The sequence below is a fragment of the Tigriopus californicus genome, chromosome 7 (genome assembly GCF_007210705.1).
Source record: "Tigriopus californicus strain San Diego chromosome 7, Tcal_SD_v2.1, whole genome shotgun sequence".
Classification (NCBI taxonomy): Eukaryota; Metazoa; Arthropoda; class Copepoda; order Harpacticoida; family Harpacticidae; genus Tigriopus; species Tigriopus californicus.
The window spans coordinates 4636208-4656910 of record NC_081446.1 but is presented as its reverse complement, the minus strand read 5'-3'; the positions used below and the strand labels follow the sequence as shown (position 1 = coordinate 4656910).

At 45.8% G+C, this 20703-nt stretch overlaps 2 protein-coding genes across 3 annotated transcripts; one reads left to right on the top strand and one right to left on the bottom strand.

Moving 5' to 3' along the window:
- Nucleotides 1-507: 507 nt before the first annotated feature.
- Nucleotides 508-18147, top strand: LOC131883062 (homeobox protein prospero-like). 2 transcript variants are annotated; one of them, XM_059230392.1, is made up of 5 exons: nt 508-5495; nt 9232-9406; nt 15161-15305; nt 15974-16199; nt 16680-16819. In XM_059230392.1, exons 1-4 carry the CDS (start codon nt 617-619, stop codon nt 16151-16153), a joined length of 5379 nt encoding a protein of 1792 aa, XP_059086375.1. In that variant the 5' UTR covers nt 508-616; the 3' UTR covers nt 16154-16199; nt 16680-16819. The 2 variants fall into 2 exon arrangements, with proteins under 2 accessions (XP_059086375.1, XP_059086374.1); XM_059230391.1 differs by lacking the exon at nt 15974-16199 and having other exon boundaries at nt 16680-18147.
- Nucleotides 18146-20437, bottom strand: LOC131883064 (uncharacterized). The gene is made up of 3 exons (XM_059230393.1): nt 19512-20437; nt 19172-19430; nt 18146-19078 (listed from the first exon to the last, which is right to left on the bottom strand). Exons 1-3 carry the CDS (start codon nt 20140-20142, stop codon nt 18223-18225), a joined length of 1746 nt encoding a protein of 581 aa, XP_059086376.1. The 5' UTR covers nt 20143-20437; the 3' UTR covers nt 18146-18222.
- Between the last annotated feature and the right edge of the window lie 266 nt (nt 20438-20703).

Below are 20703 nucleotides of genomic sequence, written 5' to 3'. Positions count from 1 at the left end.
TTCATCGCATCTTCCTTCCTGAATAGAAAGTTCCGTCGCTGACATCTTGACAGCAACCAATCAATCCCTTGTGTCTTCCTCGACTCTTTCTTTAGGCGGAAAGAAAACCGAGGCCCTCGAGTCGAACTGTTGTGTGAAGCGGCAAGTGCCGTGAGTAACGTGCCAGCCTTTCTTCGCCCCCTTCTTTCTTTTCTTGACGGCTTCAAAAAGGAAGACGGAAGCCAAGAGTGGTTTTGGTTGTGGTTGTGGTGGCGAGTGCCACGACGAGTGTCAGAAGAACACGGACGAGACGACAGGTCGTGCGTGCTAAGATTTCAGGTCCTTCGTTTTTTCCCTTCTTCGCCGTGAGCGTCTCCGGCTTCCAAGCAGTCCAGACTGACTCCCAAAGCAAAGCCAGAGACAGAGGCAGAAGCAGTTGACGAGCAGGCAAAGGAATTGCTTGAAGATTCCACGAAGAAAATAAGAGACAACGAAGGCGGAGGAGGAGCTTGCGTGAGATTTGGCTGAGAAGCCAGGGCATGATTGGACGAGGTCATGTGAGACGCCTGAACTCGCCCAGCAATTGAGTGAAGATAAGGATGTCTCTTTGAATGGGATCACAGTAGAATATAATAAAATGGAGACGTCTGGAGCGAGTCCTCCCAGGCCATATTTGCGGGCTCGAAGACGGGTTAGACAACGAGTTGATGCGGGGGAACCAAGGAATTCTTACTCATCAATACCTGGGTTCAGTTTTAGACACAATCAAATGCAGACGCATTTCCAACATCGTACTTCAGGTCAACAATTGTCAAGGTATCATCAAATGCAGCAGCAGCAGCAGCAGCAACACCAGCAGCTACATCAACAACAACATCATCATCACCACCTTCACCATCATCAACAACAACAACAACAGCAGCAACAGCAAGCTTATCCTCAATTTCAGCATCTAGGACAAAAACTAATGTCACACACTCGGGAGCATTACGAGAGCAAAACTGTCGGCAATATGGCTTTATCTAACAATAATGTGAGCAGCTCTAGTCACTTTGGCTTGTCGGATCGGGCCGAGGATGGCCCATCTCCATGTCATAATAGTGGTTCAATGTATCAGCGAGACCTCGCCCTGAATAACACAAGTGCAAGTTTAGGAAATTTAAAATTGCGCCATCCTTCGAACGTGACTAATATGAACAACAATTCGAATAGCCCGAGGGCGAGTCAAACAGGCTGTGGTGATGGAAACAGTGGTGCCAAATACCTGACCTCATCTGAGATAGGTCCAAGATCCCCTCATCAGCAACATCCACCCCCTGTTCCTCCTCCTTTACACTTTGCTCCTCACCACCATCCTTATCTCAGGCAAAGGTTTCAACAACAGTTCTATCGCGGAATGCTTCCACATGTGGCTGGAACTCGGGGAGGACGAATGCCCGCTCCCAATGGGCCTTTAAGTGCGTTTCCAAGTCCAAATATGAGTTCGCAGCAATTCCATTCTCAGCATATGCAGCAAATGATGCAACAAGCAGCTGCAGCCATGCAAGCTCGGGCGCAATTTCTCTATCAACAACAACGATTCGAAGAGGCCCAACAGCTGAGACGGCAATCACAATACCAGGAGAATTCCCTCTCGAAATCAGAATCATTGACTGAGACCGATAACGAGAACTCAGTCGTTGAGCAAGAAAGTGAGAAGAATTTGAAGACAAATTGCCAGTTGTTTTCAACCTCATCATCCTCGTCCAGCTCCAAGTTACTTTCATCTTCGGACTCGGGAAACGGTGACTCGCTCCATGATCACGGTCTGTTGGGCTCTCGAGGCATTCTCCTTAACGAGAGTGACGCCAATTCGAAGGGGAAGCTTGAAGGAGCAGAACAATTTGCTCGAAAACGTGAAGGAGCTCTTGGGCCACGATCGACGGTGTGCTCTGGTGTGATCGAAAATGGCGGCCAGCATCTTAATTCTGAAGGGGAAGAGGTGGTGGACCACGAGGATCTGAGGAGCGCTCCCAATCAGCCAGGCCAGGCGGCATCTCCAAGTGCTGCCTCACCTTCGGCCTTCGTCGTTGGCGAAGAAAAGGAACGAGACGCTGCGGAAGAGACTGAGAGGCCAACGGGAGAACGCGCAACACCCTCGGCTTTAGAACGGGCTCTGTGTCGAGGGCAACGAACACAAGACACTCCAAGGGAAGAGGGCCACTTCAGAAGTCGAATCCCTCCATCAGCTGGTGGTGCTGGTGGTCCTGATGGTGGTGGTGGTCCTGGTGATGATGATCATAGTGGTAGTGAGGGAAGAATACAAGGCGGAGGAGGAGGAGGAGGAGGAGGAAGCAACAACAACGGGTGTAGCAGCACGGTAAAAGGAGCAGATGAACAGAGTGGTGGTGGTGGTGGTAGTGCTGGTGGTGATGAAGAGCATGAGGACGATAAGGAGACCTCGATCCAAGCTCTGACATGCTTTGACAATAGTGAAGGCGCTGGACCAAACAGCGGGGCAACAACAGCCAGCACGAGCAAAGAGACTCCAACTAACGTCGGCGCTGACGGGGACGACGACAACAAGAACGGAGGAGCGAACCTTCAAGAAGGACAGGAATTAACAAAGCCAGATGCTTTGCTTGACACTCCAGACGCCTCTTATGTGGCTCTGAGGGATCCACGAACGACTGCTACTCGTTCTCCTCTTGCTCCTCCAGAGTTGGCTCCTCGTGCCCTAGAAGACGAACAAGACGACGGGGAGAACGGAAAGGAGAGAAGGCAAGAAGAACTATTCCGAGACTCAACCTCGAAGGACTCGGACGTGGTGACTCAAGTGTCTGGAAGTTGTCGTAGTTACCACCATCTGAACAATTCCGTGTCATCCACTACTGATAGCAGTAGCAATAGTAGTAACGCGAAAAGAAATCCTCACTTGGTGAACCAGTTGCAATTACAAAGAAAGGAACTGCTTAGTGGTGTTGGAGTGGGTGATTGCCATAGTGATCCCGTGTGTGGGCCAATCAATTACCTGCGATCACCCTTTTTCGGGACACCGCATCTGAGCCCCAAGCCGTTTTCTCGCCTCTGCTACCCACCTTTGTCTTTACCCACACCACATCCTCAGCATCCTCATCACCTTCCAACTCAACTCCCACATCCTCAAAACTTTCTTGGAGGAGTGCATCCTCCGCCATTGTATCCACCTGTGGCCAATAATGCCCATCTTTTCTTGAGGGAGGTCTTGCACGGCAAATTGGCTTTGGCTGCTGCGGTAGCTCAAAGACAGTACTTTAACGGTGAATCAATCAACCCCGACCAAGAGAGCAAAGCGATGGAGCCTGGATTGGGTGTGATGACCAATGGTCACCATTCGTCTCCCAGAGATTTTTCATCCAATTCGTCTCGACACAACAACAACGACTTGAAAGAATCCACAGCGGCCTCGATCATGTCACACTTTTTGAAGGTAAGACAAGAAATGGCTCTGAATATGTCCATGGACCGGGATGCTGCCCAGACCTCGTCTTCTCCGAAGAGAATCGAGGAGGAAGAAGAGGAAGACGAGGAAGAGTTGGTAGGACATGACGAGGAACTGGAAGAGGACTCTGAGCTTCCTTTAAATTTGCAAGATAAGGCCGAGCCTGAAGAGGGCTCAAAGCCCGAAGATGGGCGTACCTCCGTTCAAAGTGGCAGCGATGTCGAGCTGAATGCAGTTGAATCAGGTTCCCCTCGATCTCCCGGCGGTTCTGATGCCGGCATGTCCAGCTCGTCTGGCAAGGACTCAAAATCAGCCCGATTGGAGAGCATAGTGTCTTCCATGAGGTCCTCCCCACTTCCCCCTGTGAACGGGTGCAAGAAGAGAAAGCTGTACCAACCAGTTCAGCACGAGCGTGAGGTGAGCAGTTCGAGCGGGGGAGGAAAAATTGAGGACAAAGCGGCCTCGCCCTCCGAGGACGTCGTCTCAGATGGAGAGAATGACCGAGATGAGAACAGAAATAAGGAGGAACCCGAAGAGAAGCGAAAAAGGAAAGAGGACCACTTTAGACAAATGCAAGAGCAAATCAGTCGGCTGCACAACCAAAAATTCAACCTCAACCAAAGACCCATTGATGAAAACACCGATCCCACCGTTCATGATCTCAGACAAGTTGACGAGACTCGAAGAAAGTCCGAGATGATTCGCAAGCCTCACTTGAGCCAATTGTTGAATGGCTTGGGTGGGCCTGGAACTCAGTTACCTGGATTCCCTCCCCGTGAGAATATGAACCCTCTTCAGCTCCAATATATGGAGATGGCTCGGCGAGTGATGCAAGAGCAACAAGATAAATTGACCAAAGATGCGATCACAAAGGAGATCATCAACGAGACTATTACGCACAATTCGGAAATTGCTGAAAAGTTGATCGCCATCAGCCCGGAACTCAAAGGCCTGGCTGACATCCTGAAGACTGAGATTACAGCATCGTTGGCCATCATCATCGATTCGATTGTCGGGCGATTTTTGCAAAACAGACGACAAAACCAACAACAACAGCAGCAACAACAACAACAACAGCAACAACAGCAACAACAACATCAGCAAAAGCTTCATCAAGCTCAGCTTCCTCCAACTATTCCTCCTCATCCGTCTATGGCCAAACCTTTTTCAATGGATGATCCCCTGGGTCTGAAATTTGACTCCCCCAAACCCCATGGCCATTCTGGGAGAGCCCCTCAGGTTCGGGATAGAGCAGCTCCCAGACTGGCGTCCAACCCTTTGTCAATGGCTAACCCTTTGTCATTGAATCATTCCATTAACACTCCTGCACGCAGTTTGGCCAACAGCCAAACCATTCCAGCCTCGATTCGACCTCCATGCAGTTCGGCCAGCTTCACCGAATTCATTGCCAACCAAAGTCGGGACCATTCGGAGCGAGAACAGAACTCTCCTTCTGTCAATAGTGATATCACGGCACGTGATGACGACTCGGACAACATGCCCGAACAAGATGAGGCTTTGAGCCTTGTCGTGACTCCCAAGAAGAAACGCCATAAGGTCACAGACACTCGCATCACTCCTCGATCTGTGTCCAGAGCCCTGGGATCCGAGCCAGATCTGACCAAGAACCCTTTCGGTATTCCTTTTCCTGGTCTCAAAAACGGGGATTCTCATTCGCCCAGACCCTTGTTCCCGGGTATGACCCCACCGGGCATTCTTCCGCATGGCCTCCCTACGTCAGTGGCCATTCCCAACCCCAGCCTTCATGACTTCAATCCCTTCTCTCCATTTTTCAACCCTGCTGCTGCCGCGGCCGCCGCAGCCGCGGCAGCCAATATTCCACGAGTAACCAGTGCTAGCACACCCATTCCTGCGGGTGGCAGCCCTTCTCCGTCATCTCGAAAGGACCGTGATTCTCCCCAGATCCTTCATCGATCCTTCCGTCGTTCTGCATCCCCTTCCTCCGTGGATTTCGCAGCCAATCTTCGAGAGGCCTCAGAGTCGGCCCAAGAGGAATTCGAGAGGGTCCAATCGTCGCTTCCTTACTCACTGTCAAGTAAGTACTCGCTCTCGTTCTCAAGATTTTTCTTTTGCCCCTCTTCTACCTTTCACTGAGCAAGAACAAGAACAAAAGTGAGTAGAAAATAGCCCTTGTCATTCAAGTAAGAAGTAATTAGGGTGTTTCGCTTTCAATCTCGCCACCGCTACATTCTACCGATGGATAATGGTTGGTGGTAGATAGAGCGTAGTTTTGGTTGCTTGCATTTCTGCTCTTCCATCCAGTCAAGGAGACACTTTCTGTGGCAGAAATACGCACGTACGTTGGACAATGTGTAACTCGTAGTAAAGGATCTTGGAGCCGAGTCCATCCCAAACCACCAAACTCACGGTCACTTGATTTTCTACGGTGACTGAGTCTAGTTTTCTTTTCTGTGTCTTTCCTCTTCACTTTTTTTTCGACTCGTAGTCACCTTGAAGCGTTCTCGGTGAACAGATTTGCCAGTCAGTCATCATCATCATCCAAAGACGACAACGACGACAACGGCGACAACGATACCGGCGACCAAAAGAAGGTCTTTCGAGCAATTGGTCATTGTTGTTTACAATAAGAGAACCAGAGGGATGGGAGAAAAGTCGTCTGGGGCAGGAGAGAATAATGAAGAAGAGGGAGACGAAGGAAGGGAGGGAGGAGGCAGGAGGGAGGCAGGAGTGGGCCATGGGAATCCATGGGAAGAATGCGAAAAAAATCCAATTTCAAAGGGCACTAAGCAGGTAGCGATGAATAGTGAATGAGAAAATTATAGGGTTTCCGACCGCTCCTCCGATCAACTTTCTTGAAGAAGTTCCTCATGAATAGACGACACATTGAGGAGGAGTGAGTCTATTGAAAAGGCCAGTTGTACGTACCACCGTCCATCCGTCCATCCATGTTGTTCTCAAGGAAGAACAACATGCACCGATCCACTCGTCACAGAGTCTCATACGTAGATCGTACATATATATACATCCATACATCCATACAATGCGAACTAGTGGTACGTGGCTTTGATGTCCAGAACTGGTAATTTGCCCAGGAAGTCCATTGAGACAACTACAAGATGTACACGTTCCGTCTTTCAAGTGAATTCGAATAATGGCATGACATGAGCGTATCTTGTGAATACACACTGTTGGATAGTACTGTACAGTACTGTACAGTACTGTACAGTAATGTGCAGTAGTGTACATCCATACGAATAAGTAGCGGATGCTGCTCAGTGCTCCTTGTTGCATGATTTGACCTTATTCTGAACGACCAGGAAACATGGACAACCAATCAAATATGCCTCCATGCTTCATCAGTCATGATGGTCAAGGACGAGACAAATATTTCAATTCACAAAATCTTTCTAACAAACTCTTATCGGAGTTTGACACCGGGTTTCCATGTGGCACAAGTGTCAACCTGTTCTTATGAATCCATTCAAGATCTAAAATCTACTCAAATTTGCTCTTTGTTGCCCTCTAAAGTAAAGACATTCATCATCCCAGTCATCACCGCCGGTTTTAGCTCTCTCGAGAAGCAATCTAACTGTATGAATGTACATACTACGTTCTCCCACTGATCTACTTGTGGAGCTCGTTGCAAAACGAACTCCTCTGCTGCCTTTTTCTTCGTATCACTCGAAAGAGATCAAGGTGAAACGCGGCTTACTTCACTTCATCCTAAATATTAGTGCCCTACTACGTACATACACTCACTCACCCACTTAAATGACACCGTGAGAGAGCAACAGAGAGAGAGAGAGAGAGGCTACGTGTGTGTCTTCTTGGAGATACGAATAATATAATGGCACCCTCATCAAGTAAGAAAGCATTAGCAAGAAGATGAAAGGGATCGTTTTTCTACCTAAGAGAACTAACAATCCGTGACACGCTTTCTTTTGAGGTGTTTCGCTAAGTGGAAAATCAGACAGACACACAAACCTGAGCACACCACACTTGTCAACCCTGAGTCTTGGAGAGATGATCTTGTTGCCAAATTAGGGGCTCACTTCACTTTCTTGTCTCTCTCGCTTGACAAAGAAAGAGTTAATGGGTAGATTTGGCAAGTAGGTAAGACACAGGAAAAGTGCTTTTTTTTTGGCATGCTTGGTTACTGGGTAAGTTGAATAAGCGTCAAAGTTTAGCTTTCATAAAAAAATCAATGAAAACCTTCCGCTTTCCATAAAATGAATCGGCTGTAAAACCGACAAACACACATGCAATGGACAAATCACCATTCAAGGAGGATAATAGGCTAACCCACCCACCCTGTTGCCGCCCTTTTTTGTAACAGGGATGCCAAATAATGCGCTCGCCCCCTTTTCATAATGCAAGTAATGATGTGCGCCAACAGCGACCGAAATGGAACCATTGGTACGATATATGGCACTTTAAACGAGGGGTGGAAATGAGCAGATGGCGGTGAATTTAGAAACACTTAAACGACAAAGAGGAAGCGAGACGTGCGTATCTGGCTGATTTTGGACTGCTCATTTGCTAAATATCGATCACGAATCTTACGGAATTATAATCGTGGTCCTCGGTTCCCATGAAGACAGATCCATTTGACATGGGATTTTGAGCCTCGTGATTCGGCCTCCATAAAGTCTTTTGATCTCCTCAGTGTGAGTGTGATAGTGATTGGCTTGCGGGCTGTAAATATCTATGTGAAGAAGCTACGCCTGCCGTCTTTGTTTGCTTTCCCGAGCTCAGATTCGGCTTTTTGGCCCTCTTATCTTCGGTATATTAACCAATTTCTTAATGGCACCACTAACTCTCTCGTTGTTGAAGCCATTCTACGTATGAAGGCAATATGTCAAGACTCTTATCTTTGAGTTGGCCCTATTTACCCAGAACAATGTCTTCTTCTATGATTACTTCCACCTCAATCAGGCACGTGTCGTTCGTTCCGGAGAGGATACAGTGTGTGTCGCCACTTACCTAGCTACAAAACGGTACAATGTCTTCTCTTCGTGGCTTGTTCCATTAGGGAAACGCTGAAACGCTAGCATATTGTGGATATTTGATCGCGAAGGTCTCCCACGAGACAACGAAGCTCTTTCTTTCTTTCGCTCTTCCATTCTAGGCTGTGTGTGTGGATTGCATGCTTTAAATTCTTTTTTTTATTTTTCGAAAACGCCAGGAGGCATCACCGCTTTCGCTTAGAAAGTTGCTAACTTTTCTTGTGCCCTAATTTGGCCAAGGGGACCAAATGAAAGAGCGGACTTTCCTTCTCAAGTTGAAGATGGACAACAAATCATACCTTGCTGGTCAAACCGCTGCTTGCTAGCACTACTTCTTCTAAGCCTGTCAACTCACTCACAATGGCTAGCGGCTGCTAGCAAACAAAGAGCATTTTTATTTCAATGGTTCTTTAAACTGATCCCTTTTCTTTGCACCGTGGCAAGGAACAAAAGCAAGGAGGTTGGTTTCAAACTTGGAGCCAACTTCGAGCAAACTGTAATTTTAGATTGGAGCCGTCAATTTGACGACGCCATTTCTGGCACTACATCCACACACTAAGAACAAGAAACTTTGTCATTTGACCAAGACGAATAATTTGAATCCAGATTTAGAGTTTAGATTAAAGAGCTTCATCAAAACTTTTTGATGGCACCTTCGTTTTGTTTGTCTTTGAGATGACTTGAAAATTAATCTCCCGCCAAGATTTGGCCTCAGGGCATTTTCCAAGTGCTTACTTCCCATTCAGAAGCTGGCTTCCGAAGTTCCAGTGTCTCGAGCTCTAACCCGTTTTCTTCCTTTTTCAGGTTACTCTTTGGAAGCTCACAGCGCCACCCTGACTCCCATGCATCTAAGAAAAGCCAAATTGATGTTCTTCTGGGTTCGATACCCGTCATCGGCTATTCTCAAAATGTACTTCCCCGACATTAAATTTAACAAGAACAACACGGCCCAGCTAGTCAAGTGGTTCTCCAACTTTAGGTGAGTGATTTTCCTGTATTAGAACATCTCTTTGTATGGATGAGTGACTCACTCTTGGGGATCTGACTTGGCCTTTAAGAGACAGATTTGAAGTTAGAACTCCCTCTCTCTTTAACAAGAATAATGATGAAATGAGTTTGCTCAAAGAAAATAGAGGCGTTTTCATGCAACTACTTATCTTTAGCACAAACAGCACTCTCGGCTCTCTTTTTTTCTCGCTCTCTCTTAACTGTGGTCTTTTCTGAGCAAATTATGCGGTTTACTTTGGACTGTGTGTGTGTCTACATAAGGCTGACAAGTTTGTGTCATCGGCGGCTGAATTTATATGATGTCTTCAGCCTTTGTGGACGGACTTTCTTTGCTGGATATTAGGTCGGACGAAAAGGCCATTTTACGACTTGTTTACCTTTCTCAGAGAGGATCACGAGGTCCTTTTCTCCGTTCGTGACATGAGTTCGGGTCCCCAGACAATTGAAACAAATTAAAGAATAGATTGAACCGACCAATTAACAATGGCAACGTTACAAGTGCCACATTTTGACCCGTTCATAATTGTTTCGCTCTTGAAGATGATAGAGTGGAAAACAAGCTCGAGTCTGGGTCTAAATGAGAGGCTCGGTAATAACTACCGAAATTCCAAAGTAAGGAGTGTCTTTCTTATTTAGCACGCAACTTGGACGAAAAAAGGAACCTCGAAGTGGGTAAACTGTCGCCTTGGCTCCCATAAAAAACCAACACCATTTCGTCAAGTAGTTTTTGTCCTAGAATTCTTGTCCTTCCTTTGTAGTGGGTGTCATGACACGAAAATGCCCCACCAGTTACAACGTGTCAACCACCTGGACGGTGGGGTTGGTTGTAGTCAGGCACAAAAAGCCCAACTCAATAATGCCTTAAGGAACAGAAAGAGCCGAAGAAATGGAGAGGAGTGGGTTGCGTGTGCAAATTTTTCAATTTTTAATGCTTCTTGACGGATTTGCCGTGTGTACGCGTACATAAGGTAGCTTTCTTTCCAATGCATTATTCGCTCTATGGTCCATGTCCGTCCACGTGGTGATTGCGAATGCAGCAATCATCCCATGGTTCTTCCCCTATTTTTGTGGAAAATTGTGATGGATTTCTTTACCTTGTTCTCCAGGGGAGAATTAGAGTGACACATTTGAGTCTTTGCAATGGGTTTCTCTTTTAAGTAAGGAGCTTCTTCAGGCTCGTTTTTGCTGCGCCCTTAAGTGGTTCAGATCCATTAGAGGAAACAACCATATCAGACATCCTGGTTTTTGAAATGGTCATTGTAGTTGGGTCTCGTTCTCGCTCTCTTTGTGGCCTTTGATGATGGTTGTTTGGTTTGGAAAGCAAGTCGCAAGTCTGGCGTCTAGCGTAGAAAAGACATTAGAGAAATGGACTAATCTCGTTCTCTCACCAGGATTGCCCAGATCACTTTCGTCTTTCACTTCACTCCATAACAGGCTATTAAACCTTTCCATTTCCGACGATATGGACCTTATTTACTGGACCCAGTACATAGTCATGTACATATACGACTTGGCCGCCCCCTCCCTCCTCTCTACTTCTTCAATGAGGATCTTTTGCCTCCAAGCTTATACTACGGTATATTGTACGTAGCACAATCTTCCTTCTTTCATCATGAGGAGAATCAGCATGCACTCAAGGTGCCCTATCCGTTGCGAAAGGAGCAGGTGATGCTTGTTGACACAAGAAGGGCGTTTTTGTGGTGTGTGACATTTTGTGCCGACGAGTCCAGCTTGACTCACTTTATGATGGCAGGGGACGAGGATTGACGGGCTCATGTTTTCTCGGGGTCTCACTCGATGATGATCGTGTCTTTACTCAATGGAAGCAAACATCGAGGACCCAGTCCAGTCCAACGTCACCCAACTCAACAACAGTAACCCAACATTCGAGCTCGACTTTCTCCGAATTGGTGGGGGCGACTCCTTTCCATTTTGTAACTTGGGCACCTAATGAACATCTTTGCGCACCCGTGCATGCTTCATAAGAATTAATCAAATAGAGTTTTTCTGGAAACACCTGCTTGCAAACTAAACTAGCAACCGTATATGTGTAGGTTGCCGGCACAAAGTAAAAAGAAAATGTTGAACAAGTTTTTCAACGTATCTTGACGATCATTAGCATAAATTCTTTGAGCAGATGTATTATTAGAGTCTTATTCAATAGTCGGGACCGGCCACCTAGGGAGATGAGATTGAAAGTCAGATGAGGGAATTTCTTTGGAAACTGGATCAAGTGAAAGTCACCACCTTCGTCGTCGTCGTCGTCGTCGTCGCTGTTGTTGTTGTTAATGTAGATGGCGTGAATGTGAATTACATTGCTTTCAAGTGTTCATTCGGGGGTGACAGTCATAGTGGCATTATCAAGTCTTGGTACAAGAAGATTCATCATGTGTGACAGTTTTGACTCTGTGACTGGTTTTGCATTTGATTGTCAAGTGAGGGCAGGGGCATGGTTATGCAATTTTAAGAAGCCAGCTCGGTTCACTTGGGCTCGGGGAAGTGAGGAGGGGAAGATGAGAAAAGGTGGACCAGTAACTACTAATTAGAAAAGAAATTATGCCTGATTTCTCAAGCCAGATCATCACCATTGCCACTTTGATTTCGAAGGTAAAAGTGTCGTGGTCATGCTTGATCACTCGTCTTGACTAAGAATCGCGAAGTCATTCAAGCTTAAATTAGTCTTGTCCAGATAGATAGGTACTATAGTGTAGATGGAAAGAAACACTGAACATCAGTACAATTCCTAGTATTCCATGGACAACCTCGTGCAAATACCAAAGGTACATTAAGCAGGCGTTGCCGGAAACAGCCAAGATTGAGACTTGAATAGGAACGGGATGTCTTTCAAATTATTTTAGGAACGACCATTGACCATTCCGGGGATTGTGAGATGAGTTCAATACCAGTAGTTGAATTGGTTACATATTTGTTCTGCCAACCTAACAGACAGCTGTCTATTTCTTCTTCAAAGTGAGCTCAACCGAGCATGGCACCAAAAGGAGATCCGTCGTCCTGGAAAGGACTTTGGCAAAAATGCTTCCAAAGCGCGCCAAAGGGATCATTGTTCACATACAGATGTCCTTGTACACACTAAGATTGGCCCCCGAAAGAGCTAGTGAAGGAGAAACTCCATATACTCGGGGCAATTCGGGTGAAAGGCTACTGTGCCGGCTCATCTGCCTAGATCTAAGTAATGGAACCGGGTATTTTGTCAGCTTGACGACATAGCCACAAAAGGGATCTCGGATCTGCACAAGAGCTGTAGGAGCCGAGGGGTTACTCAAGGGTGCTTTCTCCCGTCTCATCGGTTCATTTCAAACGTGACTGGAAATGGAGAAACGAGCCCGCATCCACCACTCGTATTAGTTTCCTCGACTCTTCGTCCACTGATTCGCCGCAAAAGCGTCTTTTCCCTCTCTCTCTCCCCGCCTTGAATGGATCGATAGTCCTTATGTTTTTCTCCATCTCATTCTTGATGGTGCCAAAGCAAGCTCCCAAGCAGATGGCCTCGCCACTCTTCGGCTTCTTTTGGAAGTTACCACCACCACCACTACCACTTCGTATTACAGTGTATGGACGCATGGATGTACGTATTCCAGTCTATCCATACGCGCGGCTTTTGTGGAACAAGAAAGGAACGGACGGACGGACGGACGATTAGACGCAAGCTACTACGTTCTCCATAGGATAGGAAATCGATCGATTCTGTCTCCCTTTTGCGCCATGAGTTTCTTGTGCTTTGTCTGAGGAGATTTATTCGGCTCATACTGATTTCGAGGGCAGTAACAACACACTCCGCCAACGACACTGGAACACAAAGGCGAGGCAAAAGCGATCGATTTCGGGAACGAGGAAAGATGATCGGAGATTTGAGTTTTGGTTGGAAAATGGAAACTTTTTCCTCCGTTTGGTCCATACATAATCTCGCTTTTGTTCTTGTTAAAAATAGTTATGATGTAGCTGTCGTTTATTGTCGGAAACAAGAAAAGTCCACCAGAGCCAAAAAGTGGGCCGAAAGCTCTCAAGAGGCGTTCCAAGTTATTTGAACAGGGATAGGAAATGACAAATATGACTTGCCTACTTTCCTCCGTCTCACTGTCTCTCCGTCACATAAAAGACGTAAAAGGTCTACGAAATACCCAAAGAGAGGTTGTAGAAAGTATTTCCAGTCGAATGGTATTCTTTCTTCCTGTGTGAGTGTCTTTAAGAAGAAGAGGTGCGAACCTTTAAACAGGTCATCATTAATCAGCCCATTGAATATGCCCTTTCTCCCTCATTGGACACATCTTGACAGCCATCTTCTCGCAGGTCGACAGCACAATCGCGAGCTCTTCTTCCTCATCCTAATCCACTTTAATCCCTGTCCGTCTTTTTCTTCCTCCCCTCGACCCATTGCTGTTATGCTCTGACGACGAACCTCGTGACTCGTGTGACTTCGTTTTCGCTTCATCCCATTCATGAATGGGATCTTGGCATGACTTGTGTCATTCGGCATTCTCTAAGCTCAACCTCACGTCAATCGTCAGACCTCGCTATCCTTAACGGAACGGTTATGGGGAACTGTTCCTACTTGAGTGTTAAGGCAAGGGTGAGGAGCTAAGAGCCACAAGGAAGACACCTGATTGGAGAGTTCCAATCTCTAAGCAGGAGAAGAAGATAAGCAGACGTTTTCAATTTTTGGAAAAGGATTTCACGCACGCGACCTCTGTGGTTCCAAATCTTGTCTAAATTGAGTCCCTGTATCTGCCTTGGAACCACTTTGTTGGTCATTCGGGGTTTAGCCAGTCAGCCAGCCAGCCAGCCAGCAAACAAGCAAGCAAGCAAGAGGATGACGAGTTGGAGTACATACAATGGATCAGGTAGTACGACGAATGTCCCCAGTGTGGATTATCGCGACGTCTTCTTTGTTTCCCCTCTAACCACGAGTTTACTTTGGCCACTGTATGCGATCAATATGTAAAGCAGAAGGAGGACGACCAAGAGGAGGAGGAGGAGGAGGAAGAAGAAGAAGAGAAATGAGCAAATATTGTCAGGAATAGGAGGATGCTTGCTCTCAAGTGGGTAAAGGCAAACAAAGGTGCAGAATTAATGACAATACCAAAACATGACCAGATGAACAAAAAAGACTGAAGAAGGGGTATAGCAGCACACTGGTAGGGGGCAGCATCATTAGAAACCCTTACCATTAAGATATCTTGGATCTACCAAGAACAGGGACATTGACTGAAAGGGAATCTTCGCCATCATTATTTGGAGCGAGTTGGTGATGAATTTAGAGCAAGGCGAAGTGAAACTTGGACTCGTTTTTGGCGTCACGTCTCCTTGTTTGATTTCAAATCACTTGGAGCTAGCCTCCTACGTATTTTGCTCAAGACAAACAAGGAGATACTACTACGCTGCAGTACATGCATGCCATCGTTGTAACTTGTAACGGTTCTAGGAAACAATTGACATCTTTCAATGCTGACAGAACAAGACCACATTGAGATGAGCAAATAAGAGACGAAAAAATAGGCAAACAATCTTGACAACTTGTCCCTTGAAGGCGAGTTTTCCCGCTCTTTTCAAAGCAATTAAGATGATCTGTGTTTGCTTTTCGAATTCCTTGAGAAGCGATTAAGAAGCTATTAAGGATTACTGACGGACAATTAAGGATTTAGAGCCAATTTGTCCGTGGTTGGCGTTCCTGCTTCTCAACCTTCACCTATATAATTGTTTCTTTCAGAGAGTTCTACTATATCCAAATGGAGAAATATGCACGACAAGCCTTGAGTGAGGGCATCAAGAACCCCGAGGACATTCACGTGACTTTGGAGTCGGAATTGTACCGTGTCCTCAATCTCCATTACAATCGGAACAATCATATTGAGGTGAGTCCCCCAATTCTAATTGAACAGAACCTAAACACAATGATCTTCTTTGTGACTGTCATTCGTTCAAGTTGTTTGGCCGTGCATTTTTTTACCGTTGTTGACCTCTCTCTAACTCTCTTTTGTGTGGACTCTTGTCATCATTTATCATAAGCTTTTGGTTGACGCTGAAAATAATCAGATTACTTCCAAATTTCCAATCACTTCCACTTTCCCTGTTTTCCTAATAATATATCTCTCCGCAAAAAGACCCCCATCGTAATGATAATCCCTCCATATGCGTTGGCTGGTTCCAAATTTGGGAGCAAATCAGATGGCTAACCCCCGATAAGAAAATTGGTTTTCGGGCTCAAGAACCATAAATGAATGAGGCTCGAGCATCACGCGCCTCTGCCGTAAAATGGATGAATTATTGCCCCAGCAATGTGTGAGAAAAGGGAGATGGTAGATCCGAGTTTCTCATGGATGCGAGTTATAATGAGCGGATCGGGGTACTGGAATCATTGTTATTCTGAATACAATAGCCAAGTTAGGGACACCTGTGACCGCTAGGATTCGCTCAGTCTGAACGGACGGAACGGACCTAGGTGGAGATGCGAGGGAAATCCCGACAACGCCATCTAGTGTGCAGAATGCGACATCTACAACAGCCCTTGATCCACTTACAGGTTCCTGTTCGCTTCCGATGGGTTGTGGAACAGACCCTTCGAGAGTTTTTGAAGGCCATTCAGATCGGGAAAGATGCTGACCCGAGCTGGAAAAAGCAAATCTACAAGATCATTGCGCGTCTTGATGATTATGTACCCGAGTACTTCAAAACTCAGGCCTTCCTGGAACAACTTGAATGATCCTTTGTCTTCTCATTCCAACTTTAAAAAACAGTCTTTGTTTGAGGTTAGCAGACACACAATTTGCATCCCTTTTCGTCTGCTTCTGAGACTTCGTCTTATTCTCTACTTTCTCTACAATGTGGTATTTGTTCCATCTCATCTTGGTTTTGTGACCTCTTCTCCCTTCCTGAACTTCTTCACTAATAGCTTCTCCTATTATTCTTGCATTTCTATCATCCTCACTGTGACTCCCTTAATCAGATTACCCCCAACCGTCAAGCATTGTAATCAAGCATCTCAAAACTGTAAAACTGCACAAACAAACACAATCTACCATTTACTACACTCACGTCCTCGCAATACTCCATTCCCCCAGCTAAACACACCACACTAAAGAAATACAGGGAAGGGGACATATCTGAGATGGAGGGCTAATGGAGCTCGAGAGCATTAACTTAGTGCACGGTTAACTGTATATAAATAAGTGTCACCAAAGGTGTTATGGCGCACGGTGGTTTAATGAAGGTTCTCATTTTCTCTGCAGGTTCCCGACCATTTCTTACCCGTGGTTGAGGCCACTCTTCGGGAGTTCTTCTTGTCAATCCGAGATGGAAAGGACGCCGAGTCCAGCTGGAAGAAGCAGATTTACAAAATCATCGCCAGATACGACGAGCCCATTCCGGAGTACTTCAAAACTCCTGATTTCCTCAAGCAATTGGAATGAAGAGACCAAAACATTCTTAACCCCCCCCCCCTCCTGCAAAAACCCGCAACCATGCAAGCAAGACATATCGCCAAAAATTGAACGCGCATCCCCTTGAAACCAAAGAACACTTCTCCTCTTCTTCATTCCTTCACGTTTTCACTCCCATCCCCGCTGTGAGCTCCCCATCCACAGGCATAGTGAATGCTTTCAATGCAAATAGAAATTGCTGAAAATGGTACCGACACACCCACTACTCACCCGATCTGCCCTTCTCCATGGGCTTAGAAAAAGATGGTTCCAATTTGGTTCACCACTAAAGGGAGACACAGTGCCTTTTGGAACGAGAAACAATGGGATGATGATGACAATGATGATGATGATGATGTTGACGTTAATTATTAATACTATTATCATTATTATATGAATGTAACAGTCAGCTGTACATGCATTGTTACTAATGATCATCACGAAGACGCTGACGAATGCAGATTGAAGCCAAAAATGTACATAGTTTATTAGAGCATTTATCTCTTTTTCCTCCTCCCCCCTCTCTCGCTCTCTCTCGCATCTCTTTCTCTCTCTCTTTTTGCATTTCTCTCAACATGTCTGTAATACTACATTCTTATATATAAATATCTAACGGATGCCGCTGCTAAAGAATATTACTATTATGAATATTGATTGCTTGAAATCGATTCCAATTATTCATGTCATCCTGGTTCATATATCCAAAGAAACTCTCACCTCATCCTTTTTTGTATCATAACTCTTTCGTTATATCAAGACACAAGGCCCTTGTTTCAAGATCATCATGAGTTAAATCTAATCAACATCTGCACCTCAAATTCACCCAGCTCGCCACCCTTTTTCTGATTTGGAACTTCCACTTTCCCTTCTCGCTTCTTGATCGATTTTTGTTTTAACTTTCTTATTTCAATTTTTCCGCCATTTTTTTAGCATGTTCTTCCCAGAAGAAAGAAGAACTTTTGCGTGTGTGATGAGTAGCCTAGTCACACAGTCAACTCTAAATACCTCTCCCCATGATTTATTTTTGCGTGTGTTGATGATTAGTCAATATGTTATTTTTTCGTCCAATACTTTTGTTCTGCGTAATCACACCCCTTTCACTGATCTTTAAACACTCCACATGAACTGGTAGTAGTACAATTGCCTTTTTTCTCCCATTAGTAATTACAATTTTTGATTTCTTACTAGATCACGTCCACTCTACCCACTAATCACCACTATGTACAATTGTAACACAACATACAATGTTTGAACCAAAATAAATTACCACAAATGAGAAGGCTGGCTCATGGATTGAGTTTATTAGTTAGCTTAATGAGATTCAAAAATCATCCCATGGATGGGTAACATTGATTCAGGAATATTCTCGTCGATGATAGGCGTCCTTTTCTGGCCAGGGATCTCGTCTGTTGTCGATTGGCGATTCCCTCCTTTGTTGTTCCAACCGCCGTTTGGTCTCTTGATAGCGCGAGGTTTCTAGTAAGGAGACAAAAGGGAAACGGTCCTTGGCCCCTGTTCCAAATCGACGACGGAAGGCTTCATCGTTCCCAGCTGCAATGGATGGTCGTGGCTTAGGTGAGCTTCTTGGGGAACTCTTTTCCGGGTAATAGTATCTTCGAACTGGAAGAGGCGTACTCAAGTTGGACCCCAGGTCAGACTTCCGATTAGGATAATGCGATGGCAACTCCGGTTTGGATTGCAGTCGATTGCGGAATTCGTTCCTCTCGTGGGACGAGGATTCCCATTTTGAATATTGAGGATGGGAAATGCGATTCGAAAATTGAGGCGAGGCTATGTTGCTCTGAATTCGTTCTCTGTATTTGAAGCGATCTCGTTCCCGACTATCCAAGAAATCGAATGGATCTTGCGTGACAGTGTTGTAACGATCTCGTTCCTCACTTTCGCGATCGAAAAAAGCCAGGTTATGGCGATGAGAGAGAAGGGATTCCTCATCCTTGATGGGTTCTTTCTCCGGTTCAACGGAGAGATCTGGATCAATGTCAGTCGGAGCGATCCCACCCACTCTGTACCCTGAGAAACTCGTTAACCCGGTGCGGGACCGGTCGTCCGATTCGATGAGCGCACCCTGCATTAATTGGAGCCAAACCTCGTCATTAAAATTCAGAGGGAGTAAGATCGTGTTCGAGGATCCAGACTCATCTGTCCCGCCTATGGAGACCACCTCCACGCCATTCAACATTAATGAAGCTCTGAAAGTTAAGAAGACGGAGTCCCATTAAACTAAATCAGATTTCAGATTCATTTCTTGCTAAAGATAGAATATAGTACTGTACAGTACGTACATCCAGAACTTATCCCCGAGATCAGGTTTGCCACGTCCATTGAAGGAAAAGAAGTACAGGCCAGGTTGGCGACATTGGAAGACGGATCGCTTGGCGTCCCATGCTTGATTTAAGTCCGTGAACGTGTTCTCAAAGGCCACACGACCTCGCTGGCCTTGAAGTGAACTCTTTTTGGCTCGAACCAGACTGAATCCAATGATTCCTTGGCACGAGTTTGAATTGTAGAGTCCCGGAGGAGGTTGGGCATGGGTGTGCATTCCTGAAAAAATAATTATCGACATCTCCTTTTAGACAGCTAGCAACAAAAGCAAAGTCGAAAAAAAAAATATTTATGATTTACCGGCGGGTACAAAGGTACCACCAATTCTGCTCTCAATGAGGTTATTGAGAATTTCATTGGTTCTTAAGGCGCCCGAGTTTGCGCTTTGGTGATCCTTCTTGTACTGGTCCCAATGATCTTCCTCAATGGGCAAAAGGCCTCTTCGATTGGTGGCGATCATCGATCCTCTCGTTGAAGTCGGCGCCCTCGTCGCTCCTTTCTTCGCTTCCACCTTCATGCTATTTGCTCCACTCAAGAACTTCCAAATGGTACGAGGAGTTGTGGTTGAAAGTTCTTGTTCCTCCTCCTCCTCTTCCTCTTCTTTCCCCGGTTCCGACATTTCTTCTTCGTGGTCCTTGGAGCTGTCTTGGAATAGAGTCGCTTTCTTGAAAGATCCCTGCCTTCCCAACGCAAGTTGAGGAGGAACCGAGGTTAGCGACAGGAAGGGATCTCCTCTTCCGGCAGCCATCTTGTTATCACTTCCGCCCTCATTTCCGGAATTGGGTGAGCCGAATGGTTCCTCTCTGGGAACAGCATTGACCAACACGTGGCACCAAAGGGAAAGAAGAAGGCAAAGACGAAAGAGAGGGAGTCGCGCCAGCACCGGTTTCATGTTCCAATTGTGGATTTCGCACTTTCCATAACTTTTCATCCACAGTCAAGTTGAATTCTTGCCCTCCTGTGTCAAACGACTTGACTTTTACCTCCGAGAGCAAAACTTATCTGACGTTTGTCCCGTTGAATCTAATATCGCGTATCGCACCAGACAATCGCGCACAAACCAGGTGAAAGGAGAAATATAGTTGTTGATTTACATCGCTCGTCATGGAATGACTAGTTGTCTGAGTTGCGAGTGCGGCTCGACTGATTTCTCTCTCTCCTTTGAGAGGTCCTCTGTGCTTGTTTAGTTGTGTCTTGAGTTCCGGTGCTTGCTTTCCGAGCCAAATTGCTCCAGATCTAAAAAATATCTATACGTTGACATCGAGTGCTCTGATTGTTCCGGTACGGTTCGAACTTGGTTGAACTGCACTGCCAAAATTGAGAAAATGCACTCACAAAACTCAAAGCTATAGAAACATAAATCTCGAGATATCTTGCCTCAGAACAAATTTACCATGGTGATTTTTGTACCAAAATGGAAAAAGTATCATTTTTTTCACAATGTGTATGTCAGTTTTGGAAACTCTTCCACCAATTTGATTTAAGCTGGTCA